We start from the raw sequence: 10137 nt of genomic DNA, 5'->3' as shown, positions 1-10137 counted from the left end.
GAGGAATTTAGCAATTGGCTACAAAAATGGGTGCTCTTTTTGGTGTCATAATTTAGCCATACATAATGTTTGTGCTTGTCATCTTTCACAATTGATACAAAATCTTCCAATTCTTTCTTAACCATACATGCTACCCCTCCTTGCCCTCTTAGTTGCTTGAGATTCTTTGGCCACATCAATGAATGTACATTGTAATCCTCCAACCCGTTAATCCTTTGTGTATCATGCTCCCAAGTTTCAACAAGAAGTACAACATCGGCTTTGCTTGTTACTTCATCAATGCCAACCCCCGCATTCCATGGGTATCCATTGCAATTCCAAAAGCATATTGTCAATTGTAACTTTGCCTCATAGGTCGTGCATTCCTATTTTCTCGATGGATTTGCCTTCTCCTTGGACACATTTTCTTCATGAGAGATCTCCTTGTTTTTCTTATTCCACTTTTGTGACATATAATATTTTGTTGTTTAATAGTGCGATCTTCACATACAAAACATTTTGTATCCCTCAAATGGATTCAACTATTATCAAGGATAATCTTTCGTTTGGTCTCATCCGGCATGGTGAATACAATTGGCCGTTCTCCCGAGCGAGGAGCTCCTTGCTTACCCACTCTATGTGCTCCGTAAACCATAACTCCTGACACGCCAAAGTGGGTTTTGAAGAAATCATCGATAACAATGGCAAAAGAAGGAGGTGTCTCTAACTTCTCTTTGGGAATTCCATAAATAAAAATGTTCTTGGAACGTCAGCTCTTTCAACTCTTCTACATCCACATTCTCAACATTCTTTGTTTGAACCATAGCTTGCATGAGGGAGGAATTAGGAACCACATTGCTACAACATATATCAACCCAAGACTTGTTGTGCATACATTTTTCATGTCGCATAAATCTTGGCTCATGGTGTCAAATTTCTCCCCTTTCAATACACAGTCATGCTCCACTTTGCTCATGTGTTCTTTCAAAGCATTCAAGTCCACAAGAGAGCGTTTACATTCCTTGACTTCCTCTTCAAGTTGCATCAAATGTGTTGTTTGCATCTCAAGTGTCCTCTTGAGATTCTCATCCTCAACCACAAGAACCCTTAGCGTGCCATTCTCCATTGCAAGTGCCCGTAAGTCTTCACCTGGTTTGTTTACGATCTCTCGCAATGATACCAAGTATGTCATGTTCATGGTTTTTGATGTTGTTGGTTGAGCGGTTGTGTTGCTATCTCCACACTTAAGAGATTTTAAATCATTTTCTACAATGGTTGTGGACCTTGTTGAAGAAGAATTCTTGCGAGAGAGGGAGGGAGGGAGAGAAATGCAAATAAAAAGGTTTGTGGCGTGCAAGGTTTTCCTTTTATCAGAAATTGAGACTTCTCATTTTATCTCCTCCTCTAAGATATATTCAATCAAAATGAATTTGGGAGACTTACTAGTAGAGTAAAAGTCTAAAAACAAGAAACGTACCTTCTACCACAACCAAGCCTTGCTGGTTTTTTTTAATTTTTTTTTTTTGCCTTTTGACTTATTGTTAAAGCCAATACAAAAATTTCACAATTCTTAATTTAATCTTATAAACTAGCTCCAAGAGCCAATTGATCTTGTCCTACGAGCCGAAGCGAGGCGGGCGTCTTTTTTAGTGTGAAAGAGTTCAGAGATTTTGGCGCTTCTCTGTGAGAGAGAGAGAGAGAGAGAGAGAGAGAGAGATGGAAGGAGAGAGGGTAGAGCACGATCCAGAGGAGGTGCTGCGGTTCGCTGAAGAATGGGTCGCCGAAGTGGAACAGAGAGCTGCCGACGAGGCTGCGTTTCTTGACGAGATCCGTGCAGACCTCTTTCAAACCTCTCTCTGCTGCCAGGAAGACCAGGTCGAGCTTCTTACTGTCCTTGAAGGTAATTCACACACACACACACACACACACACACACACACACACACACACACAGAGAGAGAGAGAGAGAGAGAGAGAGAGAGAGAGAGAGAGAGAGACGATTGATGTCTTGTCTTGGTTCCATTATCCGTGGATGTAACATGCCAGTCGGGAAGGGGTTAGATGGCTGCCCTTACCTGTTGGTTATGAGAAGTGGTGCATGCAAAATGTGGCTGTTGTTAGGACTTGATTTTACTTATTACTGATGCAAAACGAGACAACCTTCCAATATTTGTAGCTTTGGTTTCCCGGACCTGGGAGCATGTGATTGGGCTCGGAAGAGGGCTTGCAAAGAACACCTGAAACTTTCATGAGCACATGTCCTTTTATGAATACATTTATGATGCTTGTAAGCTCCTGTAGATAACCATGTCAAGACTATAATGCCCAATGTAATGATTCATAGATTTCATGATACAGCTAACGGATTCATGTTTCACTGCACTCTAGAAATGCAATTTTTAAGCAATAGTTCATGCCATCATTAAGCAGATACTAGCAAACTCAAGTTGCATGTATAATTCTGAGCGCATATGCGTTTTGGATGAGGTTTTTCTGTGGATTTGAGATAAAGTAAGAAGATGAAAAGCTTCAAAATTTCATTTGGCCTTGTTTACAAGGCGCTGCCTGTTATTTTGTGTTCTATAAGGTCATGGCTGATGGCTTGGGTTGTGGGTCAAGCAGAATCTTGGTGCCAAGATCAGCAATGCTTTTGGTTTGTGTCTTTATGCAGTGGAAGTAACTCCCTAGAGAAACACAAGGAGTCCCCCTTGCTTAGAAGAAGGGAAGAAACCATAAAGCTGAAGGTTTGACTGCACAATAGGTCGAGGAAACCGAGAGGGAAAATGACCTGTCTGATCTAGAGTGTAAATTTCTACTGGTCATGTCATGAAGATTTAAGATGCCTTCTTTGATGTAGATTTGCAGAAAAAAATTACAGCAGCTGAGGATGCTTTGCAAGATGTTCAAAATATAGATCAGTCCAGTTTGTCTTGTTCAGATCTTGAGAAACAAAGAGCTGATCTTCTGCATCATGAAAGGTCTCTCAAACTGCAAGAAAGATAAGTTTTATGAAAATTCTGACTTTAGTTTTCCTCTTAAATTACATAATGCTACCTCCTCCGAATTACACCAATGCTTGTGATTTCTGTGAAGAATTTTGGTTTAGGGTAGAGTGATTGGAGTTTTTGTTTAACAAGCTTGTTTGTTTAACACGTCTCTTCAGGACACGCTGGAGAACTTGAGCAAGCAAAGAAAGACCTTGCAGTCTCAAAAAGAGTTGTTGAAGAAACTTACAACAGAAATTCAACGTAATCAGTATGTACTCTTGGACCTTCTATGGTGTTTGTTTATATGGTGGTGTTGCTTGTGAGTTCATGTCCAATCGAAAACATACCCAGGGAGAGATTCACATGTCTGCAGGGGTGAAAGTTGAACCACACCTCGATACAAATATAACTCTGTTTTGTGGAACAGGTTGATCCACATGTACTGCGTGACATATGATTGTAATAGGGCTAGTGTCAAGCTGGTCACAACGGCACATGTCTACAAAAGAGATGTGCACCATCTACTCCATTTCGCTGCATCTTTGACTAGAATAACAGCTAGAATAATTGTTGAATGATTAGCCCTGTTAAAAGAATGAAATGCTCAGAAGGGAAAGTCTTTAGCTGCAAGCTCTTAAAAAACAAGGATCAGTGGAAGAACACTTTTACACAACTCTAGTGAAAGTGCTGCCTGAAGAATGCACTACCATAAACCACCCCCCCCCCCCCCCCCCCCCCCCCCCCCCCCCCCCCCCCCCCCCCCCCACCCCCCCCCCCCCCCCCCCCCCCCCCCCCCCCCCCCCCCCCCCCCCCCCCCCACCCCCCCCCCCCCCCCCCCCCCCCCCCCCCCCCCCCCCCCCCCCCCCCTCCCCCCCCCCCCCCCCCCCCCTCCTCCCACCAAAAGTCCCTGCCCCTTCTCCTGCGGGTACACATAATCACACACAGATATCCTCTCCCATTTTTTTTTTCCCCGTGCCTCCCCCAGCCCAGCCTGCAACTTTTTCCCAATCAGTCATCATATTTCGACTCTCTGGCACGACATGACTTTGTCGTTCATGGAGGATCTTGAAGGTGGCTACTTTCGATTACATTTTGATGCCATTCTACCAGCTTCGCACTTCCCGATAGGTCAGGAGGAGAGATGCCTTCACACTAGCAGGAGGACGAGTTGAGGTAGTGGACTCCTATGTATACTGGGACTTACTTTTACTGGTGGTACAGGCTGCTTTTCTATGGTGAGTGCAGCCACTCATTATTGCAGCATATGTGATGCTAGAGTGGCGGGGCCATCAGGGGTATTTTCAGGAGCCCCCAACAAATTGTTGCTAACACATTAGCCACATTGCTATGGTATATGCAGTAACAGTTTGGGAATGTAACATTGGAATAGCAACAGCATCTCAAAGCCTGTCATTATCTATGTTTTGGCTCTGTCATCATCTATGTTTATGTCCAGCATTGGATGATTGCACTTTGTGTTTTATGCACTTCGCCATTTTTTGGCATTCTTGTATGGCTAGTTGTCTGCCAAAGGTACAGAGTACAGCTCCACAATTGCATATCTCATATATAAAATTCGTATCGATTGTTTGTTTGCAGGATGGTTTTGGCATTATGCGCTTCAACATTTCACATGATTGCCTGTGACGGGGGGGACAATGGCATTGCTGGAAGTATCCTTTTATTTTGCTTGTGTGATAATCTTCAAAGCTTTTGCCAAAACAGTTATTGTTTAAATCTTAATCCAAAACAGGTCTGGTTGATTCAAAGGGGTGTGTTGTTGATAACTTCGAGTTCAACAGAGAGAACATGGATGCTTTTGATGTCTGTGAGAAGCTGTGGAACCTGTGTATGACAAGTTAGGGTATTTTTATCTACCATTGCACACAACAGGGATCATCAGCACTCACTTTTCCTGGCTAACACTGACATTCAGCCTTCTCACATGGTCATAACTGGGGCTTGACACGAGTTAACGTAATCGATTGAGAGCTGTGCATGTACAAATTTACAAGCTGTCCTTCAGAGGTTTGAAGTTCATGAAGAAATACATGCGACATTGAACTTGACTGTTGGGATCAATCCTTAGAACCTGGAATTTTAGATTTCTAATGTGGAAAAACCTTGGACTCTGCAAGGGAGTTAAACTTTGTACTATACAGCTGAGACTTTTTAGAGGGTTAGAACCTTGTCTATCTAAACCTTTTATGTTTTTCCAAATTTATGGAAAAGTTGTGTGGTGACACTATAAATACTTTTTCCTCTATTGTTTTTGTTGATGGATGTTGGTTCAATGCTGATCCTCATAAAACTAAAGAGTTGTGCTTTGTAAGACAGCATTTTGCTTATCTTCCCTCGCAACTCCACAGGACAAAGTTCTTTGTGGGTAGCATAGTTGATAATTATGCCTTTGAAGCATAAATGGGCATAATGCAGCATCACTTATGACTAGTTGCAAGAAATTGCATATAACCATTACTGTGTGAGTTTTGTTGATGGTGTAGGGTGTCCTCTCGTAGAACGTGCTCCTGCCATGGCTCTCGGCCTCCCCTTTCCCTGTAAAACGGGTGACCATGGCGATTGGCGGAGGCCGGGAGCCATGGCAGGAGCATGTTCTACGAGGGAAAGGACATTGCAGGTCCTTTCCCAGGCCGTCACAGTCGGGGGGAGTGGGGCCAGTAATTCTGAACGAGTGCATGCAATGTTTTGTGGCCCGCAGTGCTGCGGTGTATTTTGAATGTCGAACGTCAGCAGTGGTTGACATTCTGCATGCTGACATGTCAGTACCTCATGCGATTCCACATGCTATTGTGGCAATGCCTTAGGCCATTCCGTACGCTCGCTCATCTATTCTCTATTCTATATATTAAGCAGACAGAAATTCAGGGCGCCATGTGTTGCAATTTGCTTCATCCGGCAGTGTGTCCTTGCATCTCCGGCAACAGTGAGGATAGTGGACGCTATAGAGAGAGAGGTGGCCAAGTGCTGAGGTGTCTGCAATCGGAGAGCTGCAGCCTATTTTCTGGCTAGGAATGCAGCCTAGATGGATGGCGTGGATGCATTGTCCCACCCGGATTGTGAGGTGTAGGGAATGGCCCTGCAGTGGCCATTCCTTGAAATAATGGGTGACCCCATGGCGACGACGGGAGCCAAGCGCATTCTTTCAGGAATGGTCATTACAGGGCCATTCTCGGCCTTCACAGTCGGGGGAGAGGGGCAATAATTTATTCCTGCTGTTGACGTGTGATGAAGAGGCTGGTTGTGAGCGCACAAATTCTGCGTGTTGATTTGTCACAGTGGCAATGTTCCCGACGTTGAGGTGGTGCTGATTGATAGGTTACAGACCGTCAAGTGATTTCTGACATTCCCTAGGCTGAGCTGGCAACCATCTGATGGCTTGAGCAGGGGATTCTGGCTAGGAAAGAGGAGATGGGCGGCGTTGATCCCTTGCCCCTCGACCCCCCATTGTGAAGTTAGAGAGAGAGAGAGAGAGAGAGAGAGAAATGACATGATATATTAACGTCTACAAAAGGCCAAAATGACCTATGAGACCAAACTGATTACAATGGTGAGTCTAGTACCAAGTCTGGGTACAAACAAAAACAACTACAAACTAGAAACTGAGATAGGAGTGCTACCTACTCCTATGGGTGGTTGGTAAAAGCTGAGCAATGGTATAATGCCACAAAGTACAAAGTGGGGATAAGTGTCATCATGATACAATATAGCAATAGCATGAAGCTTATCTTGATTGACACTCTGGGTGTCGTGCTAGAATCTTGTGGATCCTTTGCTGCAATCTCTGTCGGTGTTGCGTGGCTCCTCTCCTTAGTCGTGGTCGTCTCGATCTCCCCAACTCTATAAGTTCGGTCAATGAGAGTACCATTGGTGTGTGTATGGGTGGGAACAGAGCTCTGTGGTGGTGGTGGCCCGTCTGCGTCTGTGGTACTTGGATTGAAGAAATTTGAGATGCATCTCTGGGACTGAGAGAGAGATGCTTACTTACAAGTGTAAAAGGCACAGTAGAACTGATTTAATATCTAATACAAAAGACCCAAAAAAAAAGATCACAAATGTAAAGATTGAGAAATGAGGAATAAGTAGAGCCAGCGTGTAGCATATCTCCTAAAGTCTCTTCTCTTGAGTAGGTTGTGACTGGCACTTCATATGATTGCAGATTTCAAATACAGCTTGAGTTACAAATTCTGCACACAAGAGACAAGTTCTCTCTAAGAAGAGTTGGCTCCTAAGCTGCAATTGCTATCTTCTCAAGAGACTACATCTAAAGACAATTTGCACATGTCCTTGATTTGTAGAAAAGAAGCTCATAAGGCATTTTGCCTCATGCAATAAAAACAAGGGAAAATCACCAAAATACCCTTGTATTTGTGGAAATTTCCAAAATATCCCTCAGATTTGAAAAATTCCCAATATATCCTTACATCAGTTTGGGCTGTATTTGCCCCAATTTTTGCATAGTTTGATATTTATGGCAATGGAGAACTATCTTTTAGCGTTTCATACAAAATTATTCGTGAATGAGCTTACATCATCTTCTATTGAGGAGAACCAATCTTCCTATAAAGAGTTGGAAAAGAATAGTTCCATCATCTTCTATTGAGGAGAAGCATCTATTGAGGAGAACCAATCTTCCTATAAAGAGTTGGAAAAGAAATTGTTTTTTAGAGATGTTTGCCAGGTCAATTAGGGGTATTTTGGGAATTTTGGCCAAATATGAGGGGTATATTGGAAATTTTTGAAATTAGTGGGGGATTTTGGGCATTTTCACAAATTACAGGGGTATTTTGGTAACTTTCCCTAAAAACAATAGGTACACTCACTAGGGGATGATGTAAAATGCATCCGTCATAAAATTGCCTCATCATAGCCAAATCACCAATGCATCGGTGCAACAATAGTATATCATCAATGCATTTGTACAATTGTGCCACATCATCATTCCATCATAGGGGCTCTAGCCTCTCCCAACGTCCTAGTTGTTACTACGAGTATGCCATGTAATCTCTTTTGACATACCCCTTGTGGTAGAATAGACATCACCCTCGATAAATTGCAAAATAGAGATATTGTTTCGCGTTTCTCTTTGTCAACTACGCATCATGGAATCCATGTAAATGTAAGTCATCATGAAGCATAGAAGTTGCATACCACTCACACTCCATAGTTTGAGCCAAAAGGTGTTCACATGAATGTCTCCATCCATCTTTGCAAGACATAAGGAATTGAAGCAACCCACCTAAATTTATTCAAGCTTCCTAGTGTAAAATGCCATTTGTGTGAAATGTCTAGTATTGATGGTGTTGAGCATGTTTAGCCCATGGGATTCATTCTTAGTACTAGAGAGATGTCAATTGCGTACACCAAGACCATGTTTTTGAACCCTATATATGGGACCATCTTTTGTAAAATCTACCGTTGTAGCCTTATAAAATCCCTCTATCGTATACTCACGTGACACCATACCTTAAACCTTAGAGAAGACCCTGGGATATCTACATGGTGTTGATATCTATTGATCTTCTATACTATGTATGTTTTGACAAGTGAGGTATTGTCAAAATCATGATTTGCATATTGATTGATCAAACTCAAGGTAGAAAATAACAATAACAGCTACTACAACATGTGGTTTGTGTGATAAAGCATCAACAACCACATTCTTCTTTGCCCGCTCATGAACAATGTGGACAAAGACCAACAAAAGAAAGTTGGGCCATGCCATCTGGTTACATGACAACCGTGCTTGACTTTGAAAATACTTGAAGCTACGATTTTCGGTGTGTACAACATAGTTTACACCTAGCAACAAGTGCTTCCATGAACTCAAAGCATGTATAGTTGCTAAAAGCTCTTCCTTATTTATCTATAATACGCTTTTGCATTTTGGAGTAGCTTTCTCTTATAAGCAACAACATGTCCTTCCTTGTGTGAAGTACTACTTCTTAGGTTCAACTTTAGTTGGAACAGACAACAATTTCATCAATAAAAGTGCTCACAAATCTCTTGTATCCACCACAAATTTTGTCCAACATTTTGTTGAAAGTTGCTAGAGCCAACAGACGTCAATAAAAACTCAATTGTCCTCTCGAACTCGGTTTTTTGTACATGTCTAAGTGCAATTGTGATCTCAGGATATCCACCTTTGATATCGATCTTGCTAAAGAGAGTAGCTTATTGCAACCTATCTAACTATTCGGGAAAATTTGGACTCTCAAAGGGGCCCTATAAGGATGTTGACTTTTTCTCCCTTCTCCAAAACGGACACATGTTTGCAAATGAACTCAAAATTTTTGGGACTTTTGGAACTAGAAGACATTCTTTTTATCGATATATAGCGTGTCATGAGATTCTTCATACTCTAGAAAATTCTGTTTCTTACTCTGTCTTATAAATGGGAATCTTCTTGTTTTAGTAAAGAGGCCATAACTTCTATAAATTACCTTTCTAGATCTAAGACTTACTTTCTAAAATCTTTCCAATGACATGTCTCTTAATGGGGTTTTGATGAAGAGGTGCCCACAGAAAGAGAGAGAGAGTCAAACATTCTTATAGGGTTCTTTGAGAGGCCAAATCTTTCCTAGTCATCAATGCATGGTCTAAGAACCCAAGGAACTGCCATCGATGTTCTCCATCTCATGCCATGCCTAGGGAGAGCTTCTTCAAAGTCTCCGGCTGAGCTCAAATTGTGCTTTGTAACCTCACATGAGGTGCCCTTTGCAAACATTGAAATTGCTTATCGTGTCTTTGTTCTTGTGGACTCTTAGGTGAGCGTTGGATCTCAAAGCTGATAAGCCCTCCTAATCTTGTTGCACCCTTGCCGAATCGGCCAAACCTGCCAACCAATGATGTTGCAAAAATCCGCCACCGTCGTAGCTATGCCTTGCATTAATAGGCCGTGCAAACCTGTTGTCGAAAGCTCATGATATCCTAATTTGTTGAAATTGTTGTGCACCCCGCTGCTGGCATGCCTTGTATGTTCTTCATAGCCGGTGTATGCGGCCTGGAGCGCCTCCATGGATGACCCTTGCTGTGGGAGAGGCACCTTTCGTGCGCCCATTAACTTCACAAAAGAAACAAAACAGTGTGAACCGTTTCACACAGGCCATGGCGGCAACGAAGTGGCACAGGGCTTCGCATCGCTCGTCTCGCAG

The 10137-nt window shown here is 42.6% G+C and overlaps 1 protein-coding gene across 1 annotated transcript; it reads left to right on the top strand.

Moving 5' to 3' along the window:
* Positions 1–1620: 1620 nt before the first annotated feature.
* LOC147460641 (kinetochore protein SPC24 homolog) lies at positions 1621–5217 on the top strand. The gene is made up of 5 exons (XM_086499105.1): positions 1621–1879; positions 2836–2977; positions 3132–3233; positions 4565–4638; positions 4719–5217. The coding sequence occupies exons 1-5, from the start codon at positions 1696–1698 to the stop codon at positions 4826–4828; spliced, it is 612 nt and encodes a 203-aa protein (XP_086355231.1). The 5' UTR covers positions 1621–1695; the 3' UTR covers positions 4829–5217.
* Positions 5218–10137: the final 4920 nt, after the last annotated feature.

The sequence above is a fragment of the Adiantum capillus-veneris genome, chromosome 3 (assembly GCF_014529385.1).
Source record: "Adiantum capillus-veneris isolate H3 chromosome 3, ASM1452938v2, whole genome shotgun sequence".
Classification (NCBI taxonomy): domain Eukaryota; kingdom Viridiplantae; phylum Streptophyta; class Polypodiopsida; order Polypodiales; family Pteridaceae; genus Adiantum; species Adiantum capillus-veneris.
The sequence above is the reverse complement of the archived record's forward strand: the minus strand, read 5'-3'. Positions and strand labels throughout refer to the sequence as shown.